Source organism: Pygoscelis adeliae, unplaced genomic scaffold (assembly GCF_000699105.1).
Source record: "Pygoscelis adeliae isolate BGI_AS28 unplaced genomic scaffold, ASM69910v1 Scaffold242, whole genome shotgun sequence".
In the NCBI taxonomy this organism is placed as follows: domain Eukaryota; kingdom Metazoa; phylum Chordata; class Aves; order Sphenisciformes; family Spheniscidae; genus Pygoscelis; species Pygoscelis adeliae.
In genome coordinates, this window is record NW_008824369.1 from 235,391 (window position 1) to 249,126 (window position 13,736).

General features: G+C 39.7%; 2 protein-coding genes across 2 annotated transcripts in view; both read left to right on the forward strand.

Moving 5' to 3' along the window:
* Positions 1-271: 271 nt before the first annotated feature.
* KDELR2 (KDEL (Lys-Asp-Glu-Leu) endoplasmic reticulum protein retention receptor 2) lies at positions 272-12,741 on the forward strand (the record flags this gene model as incomplete). The annotated part of the gene is made up of 5 exons (XM_009320046.1): positions 272-311; positions 6,070-6,170; positions 9,195-9,353; positions 10,449-10,701; positions 11,520-12,741. Coding segments are annotated over 5 exons (588 nt in total), but the record flags the coding sequence as incomplete, so codon positions are not given.
* DAGLB (diacylglycerol lipase, beta) overlaps positions 12,284-13,736 on the forward strand; it is a 16,582-nt gene continuing 15,129 nt past the window's right edge. Inside the window, exons 1-2 of the mRNA XM_009320048.1 lie at positions 12,284-12,339; positions 12,399-12,467. Coding sequence (XP_009318323.1) covers positions 12,284-12,339; positions 12,399-12,467 — 125 coding nt within the window. The remainder of the gene's footprint in view (positions 12,340-12,398; positions 12,468-13,736) is intronic.

The window sequence follows — 13,736 nt, forward strand, 5'->3', positions numbered from 1 at the left end:
AATGCGTCCCCCGCGGGGCGGGCAGCCTCCCTCCCCTCCCCGCGCCCGGCCGCTATCGGGAAGGCAGACGGAGCCTATTTTTTCGCCTTTCCTGACAGCGCACAGCCTTCTGTCTGCGTGCTTACTTGGCAGCTTTCAGCGCCGCTCTGGTGCGTGAAAGCTGGTTTTGGTGCAGCGTTGGGAGCAGCTGACTTGCAGTTTGCAGATCCTGAAGTTTCCCTCGCTCTCTCCGTTTCCCTCCGCGCACTGGTTTGCATTCGCGGCTGACTAACGTGCCCTCTTCTTCCCTTTTGTTTTTCGCTCTCGCTGCGGTAAGAATTAAACTGTGATTCGTGCCGGTTTTAAGGCTTCTGGGGTGTCCTCTTGCTTGCGTGACCGGCTGCAGGAGAAGGCTGTAGGAGAGGTTCCAGGCTGGAGTGAATAGGCTTTCAGTCGAGATCCTGGCCTGGTCTGACGTGGCAGCGGGAGAGGTGTGGCGGGGGGGGGGGGGGGGGCCGGCCCCCCCCCCCGGCTGGGCGCCGGGGAGAATACCCGCTCCCGCGGCTCCTCTGCCAGCCCGGCTGAGAAACGCTTGTTCTTCCTCCCGTGTTTTGTACGTGCTTGCTCGAATTCCGTGTGATGTGGTTTGCTTTTTCTTTTCTAGTGTACGGTGTGGTGGTTGCAGGGAATTGCAAGCAGTTCTTAACACTGCAGCATAGCTGACTACTTTCAGAAAACTAGGAGTTGTTGTAATTCAAAATGGGCATTTCAGTGCTCTGTGTATTACATGGATCAGGCCATCGACCCTGGAAATACCGTTTGTGCTATGGACTGGGGTTTGACTGTGAGCTTGACTTTGCCTTCTTTATGGTGAGCTTCTCCTTCGTTAGTAAGAGATTATTCTTGAAATCGGTTTGCCATGTGTTGACATGAAATATCGTTCAAATACTGAGTTAACGCTGTTGAACATGTGTCTGTAAAGTCTTCAGTTAAGAGCATGAAGAATTAGTTTAAGCTGCAACCTGGAAGAATTGAGAAAATTAGAGATTTGCGCTACAGGTAAGAGGAAGTACAGGTTCTGTGTGTTTTCATGTCAAGTCACTTTCTGCTAATCACTTGATGGTGCAAAAGGAAAAAAAAGTAAATGAATAGCTTTGGTTTTAAACACACTTAAAGTAAACACTGTTCTTAACTTTACAAAAGAGCTCAGGCAAATGACTCCACGGTCCAAATGCAGTGGTAGCATAGAACTATTGTTTCTGAGGTCATGGAGGCAAGAGCTCCTTCCTAATGAACTTCCCTGCCTCAAGCTCTAGTGGATCAGGAATTCTGTCTGGATCCGGCAGGGGAGGGCCTGGCCTTCTCCAACTCTTCTGTCCTTCGCCTTACTTGAGAAATGCAGTCAAGATTACAAACAACAACAGAGTTAATGATCTAAAAACTAAGTATCTCTTGCTGTCTGAAGAAGGAAAACAAGAAATTGAAGTGCAAGGCTAAAATTCAAATAGCGTTTTAGCTAAGAGATTAAGTGACCTTTGGATGTGAGGTTATTTACACAGTATAGTACAATGTAACCTAGTCCCGTCTTTCTGCTTAAAGTGACCTGGTGTTGTTTTCCTTAAGTCAGTTGTGATTGAGGATCTCTGTTACTAGGGATTTATTCATAAGAAAGTAGACTCATACGAATCATTATCTTTGGTACTGCTTTCTCCAACACAGAAAAGTAAATGGGTCTGTATTACATAGGGGACTCAAGTCTTCCCTTTACCAAATTAGCAGGTGTCCCTGAACACAAACGTATGTGCATGGACTCTTTCAGTAGAAAACGCCTGCTTCGTCATTTTCCTGAGCAAAACAATGAAACGGGGATGCATTTGTCTGGGATTGTTTCTTTAGCGTCTTCCAGTTGTGCCTAAGTCCTTAGGAGTAAATCCAGATGCATGTTACGTCTGAGGCCTAACAAATTTGTCTAGAATGAGAAGCGCACCTCAAAGGAGCATGGGGTTTTATTTTGGGGGCTCCATCCTGTTCCTTGTAGTGGTTTGTTGTCAGTTGTGGTTTCTACTAATAAAAACTTGTAAAGCCGTACACAACAATTACCCCTAAATAGTTACCGGTTAATGTTGAGCAGCTGCTAAATGCCTCTCGTTAATGGGCTTTCAGTGATTCCTTTACACTGCATATTAGAGCAGTTTATAAATTAAATACACTTATACCTCATGGTTATTGGTGACTAAGGAAATGCGGGCAAACCTGTGTACTTTTGAAGCAGTAGAAGCTTAAAAAATAAATAAAGGCTTCTAACTGATTGCTGAACTGTAGGCTGTGATCCGTGAAGAGCTGGCAAACCACATGGTGCCGACTCCTCTCTTCTGGTTGCATCTGTGTGTGTCTGCGGCCTTTGTTCCAAGAGGAGCTCAGAGGCCTGTAAAAGCAGCTGGAAACGGAGACAGCCTGTGTACCTCTGCTGCAACCTACTGTTTTCTGAAGACACATCAGTCCCCATTTTCTTTCCTAAGAAGTGACTCCTCTAATTGAGGAAAATAGGTGAGGCTAGGATAATCTGCATTATGAAGCAGTGGTGTTCAGTGTTTGACAGACTTTTTTTTTCTCTCCTTTTCCTAATTTAGTCAATATGTTAAAAAGAGAACAAGGAGAAAGCAAATCAAGTCATGATTTCACAGCTGGCAGGGAAACAATTTTTTGCATGACTGGTTATTTGAGTTTCCAAATTTAGAATTTGGAAGAATGTTTGCCACTCCAAATAACAGCTCAAAAATAATTACTAGGAGCCAGTGGAGAATGTAGCAGGTAACTCCATTATTAACTTCATGTCATAATTAGGAAATTCATGAGACTTGAAGAATCCTGGGCTTTCAAACATTGTCATGTTCAGACTGTATTTTCTAATCCATTCCAAGTCAAATTAGATTGTTTACATTGTGAATTACTACCTGAAAATTTATTTGCTTTTTTCAGCGTCATTTGTCAAGTGTTAAAGGTGACCTGCAGTTGCAAGGCTGTCAAATTTATATGCTGAATACTCTAAAAAAACTAGTGTAGATAGTAAATGTGTAATACTTTTGCAAGGTAATGTAGCTGTTTCTCATAGTTTTGTTTATGTGTCTACTATGGACCAGGTCATACGCTAAGTTGAAGACTTTAGACATTACTTTGCCATAGGCTGCTGCCAATTTGTCTGTATTTTCTCAAAAAATGCTGCTTTAGGTAGGTTTGGAGTTTCTTCTCTCTCTGAAGGAAAATTTTGCCTTTCTCAATTGACAAATTTGTGTTTAGAGTTAGGTTGGGGTTTTTAAATTAAAAGTACAGGATTTTTAATGTTAGTATTTTATTAGCAGAACCAAAGAAGTTGTGGTTCTGTGGCTGATGGGGACTTCATACTGAACAAAACTACTTTTTTTTTATTAAAAACTTCACAGACTTTTTGAAGTATCCATGACAAAGTATGGACTGGCTTTCCTTAGGAAAACTTCTGTTTGTAGATTTTATGGTTGCGATATGCAGTTCATAGTAAGTAGTGTACACACTCCACAGCCAGGCCGACTGAATGCCTCTGCTGCTGCCTATCGCTCTTCACCTAACTCACAATAGCAAAATGAAGTTGATGAGAAAGTACTACAATTTCAGCTCTGCTGTCTCCCTGGCTGTGAAAATCAGCTGAGCTTTTGAATTAAAGTTTCATGCTATTGCTCTTGGCCAAACTGAAGTGCAGAAGTTGAAGTAGTTTTTCCATGTGTGAGGATGAAACAAAAATGAGAGGTTTGATTCTTCAAAGTTTGAGCTCTGACCTTGGGAAGAAGAAATAAAAATGTGTTTTTTACCTAAAGAACTAAGTAATGTTTGTGGGAGTAAAAGGAAAGGGGGAAGGATGAGAATAACGGCAGTGTAGCCTCAGTATATTGCAGTTACCAACCATGAGCCAAGGTTAGTGCTGTGGCAGGTATATTGATATATTTCCTAAAGTTTTGAAATGCATCAAATTCATACAGCAGAATGTTTACCTGTTTCCTCCCCCTGTTTTTGCTAGTAGTATAGATCTTGCTTTCTCCCAGTTTGCCTGTCTCTTCGTAGGTCTTTGGTTTAAACTTTGAACCTTGCCTAGTCTAGCCTACTTAACTTGAAAATTAGTTTAAATTTGCCTTTAGGATGTGTTTCAGGAACATTTGACTATTCTAAAGATTCAAAATTCAGTGAAAATATTGAAAGCCTTAATAAAAATTACAACTTCCGGGTTAGAGGGGGAGGTGAGGCTGGCAATGGCTTGCAGGAATTTGTGAAGTATATGACTTGTATTTATGTGACAATACATCCAGATCCAAATTTATAGCCATTATCAGTAATTAATGTATCTTATATGCTTTTTTGCTGTTCACAGTAATTTACTAAAAGAAAATAGCATGCTAAATAATTTGACATAACTATATGCTGTAGCGTAATGCTCTGCTGTAACCTGTCCAGGTGGATTTCTTTGTTCCGTAGGTTTTGAACCTTAGTACAGCGTTGCTTGCTGAGAGGTTTTATTAGCATGAGAGCAGGGCTCCATCAAGAGTCGTAATATCAGCGAGCACACCTGGGATGCAACTAAGAGTGCTGCTTCAGCTGTGTTTGCAATTTAGTTCTAGTTCAAAAAATGTCAAATGTTTTTGGGTTATGGTTTTTTTTCCCTAAATTTTGGGAAGTGGTTTGTTTGTGGGGTTGTTTGGTTTTTTTTGTTAATGCTTACAACTTTTGTTTTATAATCTTACAGTCTGTATAACTGTAGGTTTTGAGGCATTTGTTGTTTCCTGTACTACAGTTGCTTATGGGCAGTTGTGTTGTTCTGTGGGTGGTACATTAGGCTCACCTTTTAGGCATTTCACATATGAAAGTTACAAACAAAAACCCTTTTTAATTGTTACTGTTTCAGCCATTCTTGTACTTTATGTATACACATAAGTCCTTTCATCTGGGGCAGCTTATTCAGTGTTTCTTAAGCTGGAGTGAAAAAGGAGTTCAATAACCATAGCAGACAGCCTTTCTTCTAATTGCATTATGGCACTGTTAATAAAAGCCTTTCTCAGAAATATCCCTCTGTAAAGGGACAAGGATTTTCAGCCTTGCATCATAACCCTCTCCTAGAGAATATTTTTCCCTCTTGTTTTTTGAACAATATTTGCATGCTTAGCTGAACAGTATCAAATATTTTCACCCTGGATGACTGAAAACATGAATAATTGGAATTACAAGGTAGAGGCACAGGCTAGGTTGTTTTGTCCCCCTGCTGTGACACACCACCACATCAGTATTATGGAGTGATGCTTCACCTCAGTTTTCAGAAGCTTTTAGTGACTGTGCAAAGCTTTTATGCTTCTAACTCTGCTCTAGTGGCTGAAGTTAAGTACAAACAAATGTTTTTATGTCGGGGCTTTGGCCTAAAATCAGAAGTTACTTTGAAGATGCAATGTAGATGTCTGTCATTTTAGCTCACTTCTCTCTTTCTTTTTTATTTTGTTATAGTACATAGTAACATCTGTTTTTGACTGTTTGATAGTATTTTTTTTCCCCACCATGTGGTCAGTTAAGTTTCTGAACTGAATTGCCTTAACGTTCTAAAATCAATTTATTCCTTTAACATCATGTTATTGGTGCTAGCATACTTTCTGATTATCACTGGATCTGTAGTATCTATTGCCCTTGTACCTTTCCAGCTATTCAGCACCTAAAGAATGTAGAGGCATGTGACAGCACTCTGAGAATTGAAAGCTAATGCAGCCTCGCTGCATAGTGCCCAATGATAATGCAGAATAGATAGTGTAATCTACAAAAATATCACCTGGAAGCTATCTGCTGTGAGTAACTTCTACATGTTGTGTAGTGTTAGCACCTTTTCCAATACAATGGTGTACCGGTAACTTACATTCACACTACTGAGATATATGAACTTCCAGTTCAGTTTGTACAGATTTTGTGCTAATTTTGTAATCAGCTCGCTTAGAAATAAAGGATATATCCTTTCTCATCCTTGGCATCAAGTGTTTTAAAGCACAGCATCACTTTTTGAATAATTAATTATTTCCTTTATTGCTTTAGGTATTTCTGGGAAAAGCCAGCTTCTGTTTGCACTGGTCTTCACTACCCGTTATCTGGACCTCTTCACTTCATTCATTTCATTGTATAACACATCTATGAAGGTAGAGTATACTGAATAGTTAGAAAAGCTAGTAATGTTGCATGCAGAGTGCATAATTTCATTAATAAAAGCTTCTTTAAATGGCCCACTGCAGAGTTATTACAGAATAAGTTCTAGACGGGCTTTGGATAAAGAATGTGGAAAATGGACTCAAACCCCTACTTTTTTCTACACTCTACATGCAATTTTTAAAAACTGTATGGGGACTGTGACATTTAGAACAAATGCCATTTTTGTTACTGAAAAGAAAAGCTTTTGGAAAAATGGTTCCAATAAATTGTATTTTTCAATTGAGACATTAGAGCTTAAGTAAATCTCTTTATCCACTACAAGGTAAATTAGTATTCAAAATGCATTGCCAGAATTGTAGCTAGTGTCTGGTCAGGAGCTGATCAAAAGTTGACAGGAGTATGCTTTTAGGGATGTAGCTTCCATCAGATTATAGCCTGTTCACTTGCCCACTGAATGTTAGTGAGCCCAAATTTGTTTTTGTTATTTCTTTATTCCTGCAATTTCTGGTGCGGAGTACAAGAAAATAAAGCAGTAGACTGGGAGAGTGCAGCATGTTTGTGGCACCAGTACAGGTTGGTGCATTTGTGGCACCAGAGCAGACACCTTTTTAATCCAGTTCCTTTATTCTTGGATTTCCTTGATGCTCTTAACTTTAGTTTAGAGGATAGTGTAACTTTGCCAAGAGGAAAGACTAGATAGTCAATAATGCAAAACATACTGAAGAATTAGGGGAATAATACTGTAAAATAAAATTTTAGATCTTAACCCCCCTCACACTGTTGTCTTCTAACAAGTCAAACGTGTATGCTTAAGTTTTAATGTTAACAGTCTAGATGAAGAACTGTGGATTAAGTAAAATATTCTTGAAACACAAGCTTTTTTCCTAATGTAATTTCTGAGAATATTGAAAGCTACTGTTGGGCGCACTAAAGGAGCGGCTAGGTTTTTTGCAATTTGTTTATTGGTTGTGATTCAGCATCATAACCATGTCTTTGTTCTGCAGCCCTCCTACCCAGAAAAGGAATGAATATGGGAAATGACACTTGTGATACTCAACTTCATACTAAACTGAATCTTTCCAGTAATGAAAGAGTGGTCCTCTGTTCAAATCCAATACTAACTTGCAAAATGGAAGCCTCTGTTACAGTTTCAAAGGTTACTGCTTAGAGAGACTGTTAGATGTAATTGGCTTTTCAGCCCATTATTGTAGTGCCAAGACAAAGCTGCTTGAGTGTCGCAACACAGCTTCTTGTTCTAGCTACGTATATTTAGCAGTATATAACATAACACAGTTGTAGAGAACATGAACTACTATACAAATAAGCTTACCCAGAGCATAACTAAATGAACTTTCTAATCTCAGGAAAATGCTGTAATTGGCACCAAAAAATGTTGTTAATTTCTGTAGAGTTAGGATTTTCTTTGGTATTTTTAAAGAAATCTTAATTAAACTACAGGTGCCAACTTGCTATATTTGTCTGGCAGTGATCATCAGATATTTAGGAAAATGAGTTTCTTGTCTGTTCCAGGAATATATACAGAAATACACAAATTAGCACTGCCTTTCTTAATGACCTGCAGACTTTAATTTTTGTGATTTGTAGCATTCTGTATCTTACAGTTTCTTTTTCATGGTACCTGTATCTGAGTATTGGATGCATTTCTGCTGGTGCACTCTGCCGTCATTTTCCTACCATTCTTTTATTTTATTTTGGTACCTTTAAAAATGAAGAAATTTTTTGAGTGTCCCAAAACACCCTATAATTCTCATGTAGAAATCTTTAATAAGGAGTTGGGGGTTCACTCACACTTTCTTAGTGTCTTCTATGACCATACCAATTACAATTAGTTTACACCTGTAGTAGGGATTCCTATATCTGATATCCTGTCTGTGGTCCTTTATCTCCAGTCAGCTGGGGTGCTAGTGTAGTAAAGTCTTTGGATTCTGAGCTTCTTAATGTAGTATTTGTAGCATTCTGTATCTGTGAGCAGTGCTTTTAGCGATTAGTAGCATCTGCAAACAATGGGTTTTTAAAACTGTTACTTTTCAGTTGTAAAGAACCTATATTTAATGTGATAAATGGTTTGGAGTATTTAATCTTTGTGATGAAACTGAGGCAGAAGCTAAATTATTTGGCTGTCTACTGTACTATGTTGTCTCCAGGACAATGTGAGCTCTGTCCTGATGATGGCAGATTGACCTTTAGAAAGTCATGTATTGTCTCTGATTCTGTTTTCTCCTCTGTAAAATAAGGCTATTTGCCTGTTCCACAGGGAATAACTGTGAAGTCTACTGTACCATAACAATTAAAAATGGTAACGTTAGACATCAACTGAAATTGAAACTGAATTCTGGTTCAGTGCTTCTAGCAGTCTGTTAGTTTTGCAGGTTTTATGGTCTGTTGGTTGGTGGAGAACACTGGCCACTTGCCACTCTTCAGATTTTAGAGATGTTTAAAGGTCTAAATCAAATCAGCTAATTTGTGATATGTTAAATGGCTGAGTCCGAATGGGGCTTATTGAATAGGTTTTTAATTACCACATGAGCCACACCACTCCTGGGCTTTTTGAATGTAAAAGGACCCCTTCCACCATTATTATGTGTATGCACGTGCACATTTTTAACGTAAATGTTTTGGGCCAGTGCTTCCCCTGCAGCAGCAGAAGGGGTATTCCTTCTCCAGTCAGTTCCTTAGTTCTGTCTACTCAGGAAAGGGTCTTTAAAGAAACTCTGGACAGTCACTTCAACCAGAGGCAAGGTGATGCTTTTAAAGCAACAAAGCCAGCAGAGCCCAGAGTCATTGGTTCTGAATTATTACTCTGCTGAGAAAAGTTAAATACCACCACGTAGCCCAGAACTGCAAAGGCATGTAAACAAACAATACAAACAACCAAAAAAGACAGCACTTATTCCTCTTAGTGCCTGGGAATATCTTTGTTCAGTGAGTTTGATCTAATCCTGCAACCTCTGTGGGTTGTTTTGTTTTTTGTTTTTTCTTTCCTTGCTCTTCAGCTTATCTACATTGCTTGCTCATATGCCACTGTGTATCTGATCTACATGAAATTTAAGGCCACCTATGATGGAAACCATGATACATTCAGAGTGGAGTTTCTGATAGTTCCTGTTGGTGGACTCTCATTTCTTGTCAATCATGACTTCTCTCCTCTGGAGGTGAGTTGATTGTGGGCAGGAGGTTATGTTTTTTTCTCTAAAATATTTCGAACGTGAAGATGAGCATTTTTAGGCTGATTAAGGAATGCTTGAAAGAAGCCTGTGTTTAGTAAGTTCAGGCTAATTCTGTTTCCTTAATGCATATTTACAGTGTAGATTTCTGTGAAAATTTAAGGCACTTCAGGAGACTAGCATTGTTATCAACATTGATTATTTTATTAAGCAAGAGATAGCTTTTTTCCCAGTATACTCTGATGGTTATATTAATTCAAAAGTATCTTTCCTTTTGTTATGTTTGTTAAAGAAATGCCCCAGAATGCAGTTTGTAAATAGTAAAAAAACAAACCACCAGGTTTGTTTTCACCACCTGGTGAAAACAAAAGGAATTCTAATACTTCTTAAATTTTGTAGAATTGCAAATGGTCTAGAGTGTTAGAAAGAATTGTATTGTATTTAAAATGCAGCTATGTGTTTTCCTTTCAGAAAAACTCTATTAAAAATGTAATTATAGAGAGTTCAAACAGGTAATTTTTCCCACGAAATAGAGAATACCTTTAGATTGTTATTTTAAGTGGACTGAGCTGCATTTTTATATTTATTGGAGTTAAATTATTTTATTAGAGCGTAAAGGAATTTTAATTGCAACACTTTGAGACATTATTTTAAATTTTGTTCTCTATTAACTCATTTTTTAAACCAATAGATAAAAAAAGTTGGAAGAACACGGGGAAAAAGGACTTCAATCTTCCCTGCAGCTTTTCACAGCACCAGCTCTGTAGGATGTATTTCATGGTACTGTGAATCCTGAACTTGATGGATGTACATAAGTTTCCTCATGAGTAAACCTATGCCTGCCAGCTCACTAGACAGCTGGTTTGGAGAGTCTGTCTGCCAAGGGAGTTGTTCCCTCGTGCCATCCCGTGGTTGATTATGAAGCTTTCACTTAGTTTTTCCTGGATCAAGGGTAGTTTGCCAATATACCATACCTACTCATAACATTGTTAGAGAGTGAAAAGCCAAGCCAAGTCAAATATCTTCTTTGCTTCTGTTATCAGTAAGACAATTGAATATACCTGTGGATTTTTTTCCTTTCAGATACTGTGGACCTTCTCCATCTATCTTGAATCGGTTGCTATTCTCCCTCAACTTTTTATGATCAGCAAAACTGGGGAAGCAGAGACCATCACTACTCACTATCTTTTCTTCTTGGGTCTGTACCGTGCCTTGTACTTAGTCAACTGGATTTGGCGCTACTATTTTGAGGGATTTTTTGACCTCATAGCTGTTGTTGCTGGTGTGGTCCAGACCGTTCTTTACTGTGACTTCTTCTATTTGTATGTTACAAAAGGTAAGTAGTGCAATAACTTCCAGCTTCAGGTTATGGAATGTGGCAATTAACACGTTCATAGGGAACTGCTATTTCGACATTACTAGGTTGTTAATTCTGTGTGCAAATTATCGCTGAAGTCTCCTTGATAGATTTATCAAGTACACTTTCTGCTAGCATGGGGCATTTCTGAGGATTGTTTTGAGTATGGATAGAATATAAATGTATAAATTGTCTGATGAACTTAAAATCGACAAATTTAAAATGAGTATGGCTAAATATATGTTGCTGTTGTCTTCCATCGATAAGCACGATCCTCATGCTTCTCCTGACAAAATACACTGTTTTGTGCAGATTCCGTGCTTACAGGCACCTTTCTCAGTGTTTTAAATACCTTAAGAGTCCAAAGGATTTTGGATGTTTCTGTTGATGCTAAGTGTAAGAGCAGTCATTTCTGCTGGGTGCATTAGTAATTCTGCCCTTATTCACACTCCAGCTTCGGTCATAGAACTACAAAGCTATATGGGGCTGTGTTATTTTAGTCATAACTCCTAAGAAACCACGGTCATAGGCTAGTATGTCCCGAGGATGAAAGGTGAGAATTCTAGGGTGCCACAAGAGGGCAGGATTGGAATAGTTGTTAATTCATCATAGTTTTACCAGTATATATTGAAGAGAGAGAGGCAAGCTTGGGAGGACTGTCTGCAGTGCACCCATTTTGTAACAAAGTGACTCTATGTGATACAGGTTTTGGTCCCTTTGAAGGTTTGACAGTGTGTGCTTCTCCTAGATCACATCTTTGTTTTGCTAACTGTTTTCTTTCCTACTTTTCCTTACAGTACTCAAGGGAAAGAAGCTCAGTTTGCCAGCATAAGTGCCAAAAAAAACCATCACCAGCATCTGTCCTTCTGGATGCTTGGACAGAACAATCCTTATCACAAGCAAAGGCGAAGATGCTTGAGACAGAAAGTCAGAAACACAGCTCTTTATAGTGCAGGTAGTCATCAGCGGCTCTGTAAGAACGGAGGAAAAACAACCAGCAGATTTCTGTTTGATGCATCTTGCCTTTATCTTTTTTATTACTATGTATAAAGATTTTTTACATAAAGAAACTTATACTGTATTAATAAATTCAGTGTATGGTTTCAATTGGAATAGTTCCAAAAGTGAGATTTTTGTGAGATTGTTTATGACCAGGAACAAGTGCAAACTTTTTTTTTTAATTTTCAAGAATTTCTTTGAAATGACTGATTATTTTTTTTCTTTTTTGTTTTTTAGTGCACAGGTATGTGCATCCTTGATGGATGGTAGTCATCTGTTTTTTCCCTTTGATTCAATTTTCATTCCACTATATTTATTTTTTTCCAAAAGGTGAATATATGTCAACTCTCAATCTGAAACCACCGATGTTTGATGTGATGTGCTGGTGCCCAGTCTTTGTGCCATCTGCTGACATGGAGTTCCTATTTAAAACATATGTTGGTGCCAGAAGGGGAACAGTCACGTTTTGTAGTTGTTCCCCTTCTGAAACAGGCTGACGGCAAGAGGACAGTAAGGAAATCTCTTGAGGCCACAAGGATGGGCCCTTTCCTGTTTTGCCACGATGTTTGGGAAGGTAATCCCAATAACGAAAGCGCTTGGCAGCGCAGGTCGTGAAGGGTAAGAGATACAGTTGTGTTGCTTCGTGGCAAATGTTTGTGACGGTATTCTTCGTGCAGGAAAAGAAGGTTAAATATCTTGGATGTACAGCCCTGCTACACCATTGCAGCTATAGAAATGGGAGACTTGTAAGTTGTTGATTCCAGTACTCTGTAGGTGATCATTTTAAACAGTATCTACATTTTCTTTTTAATGAATGCTTTATAAGCAACTTCCATGTTCAGCTTCAAGTGGTTTTTGATGTCACTTTTGGACAATTAATATTTTTTTTATAAACTTTTCAAAATCAGCAGCACCAGTTACCATTCTTTATCCTTTAAATGATTCCCTTTTTTTACTGAGCTGTTGCATGATTTATCCTGTGTTACCATCCTCAATAAACACTTTATGAAATGGTGAAAATGTTGGAGTTTTTTATTCCTGAATTAAAGTTTTCTGTTAGCCTGAGACCGGATGAGAAGTTGTAGTAAGGACGAGTTGCTTGATGTCATTGTTTGCCCTACTGAAATGCGAACTTTTTAAGGCTATGAGGGGCATTATCACTGAATGAAGCAATGGTGACTTAGTTCTGCTTGTTTTGTAAGAGCTCAGTCTCCAGCCTAGTGCAGGTGAGGGTTCGATGCTTGTATATGTTTTTGTTTTATCTTCAAGAAGTCATTTATCTTCTCTAACTCAGTTTACCATCATTATCCCCCCAGTTAGTGATGGTTGTCATTCCTAACCCCAAATGTGAATAGTGTTTTTTATTTGCAGAGCGCGCATGCTAAGATGCGGCAGTCTCCAGTACCTCAGATAGTACACTGAGGATCCCACTGCTGGTCAGGGTCGCTTGAAACCAAGGCCTGTCCCCGTAATGAAACACAAGAGCCTGATTCCAGTTGTAGCCATAGGGCTACATGAGATCTGTGCTGGTTAGTACGGGAGGGAACTCCGTGAGATCCGGGTAGGTTATTTGCTTCCACGTGGTTAGCTTTGTCCTTTCAGTTCAGGTGCGAAGTGTCCCTCTTGGGTATGGTGTCCCTGTACGCGCTCAGAACTGCGCAGAAGGAGCACGGGGGCCTGTGCCAGCGGGCCGGGAGAAGGGAGCAGGGCTGGTGTAACGAAAGCCAGCAGCTGTGGCTGAGCGTGAGCAGCTGGCCTGCCTCCCCCCTCAAGGACACGCGTCGGTGTTCCGACTTCCCTTTTCATGCAGCTGTTACGCATTTTTGCTGGTTTTCTGGTGCCCGGCTGTGACCCATGGTGGTCGAGATGCCGTCCTTTGGGGGTACCGGGACGGACAGGGTGCTGGGAGACGCAGCTATTCGGCACAGGGCTTATTCCTTACCCCTTGAGCGCGCTCGTGCTCATCCCCCTTCCTTTATGCCCCCCAGTTTGACGGGCGGTGCCGCCGTGCCCGG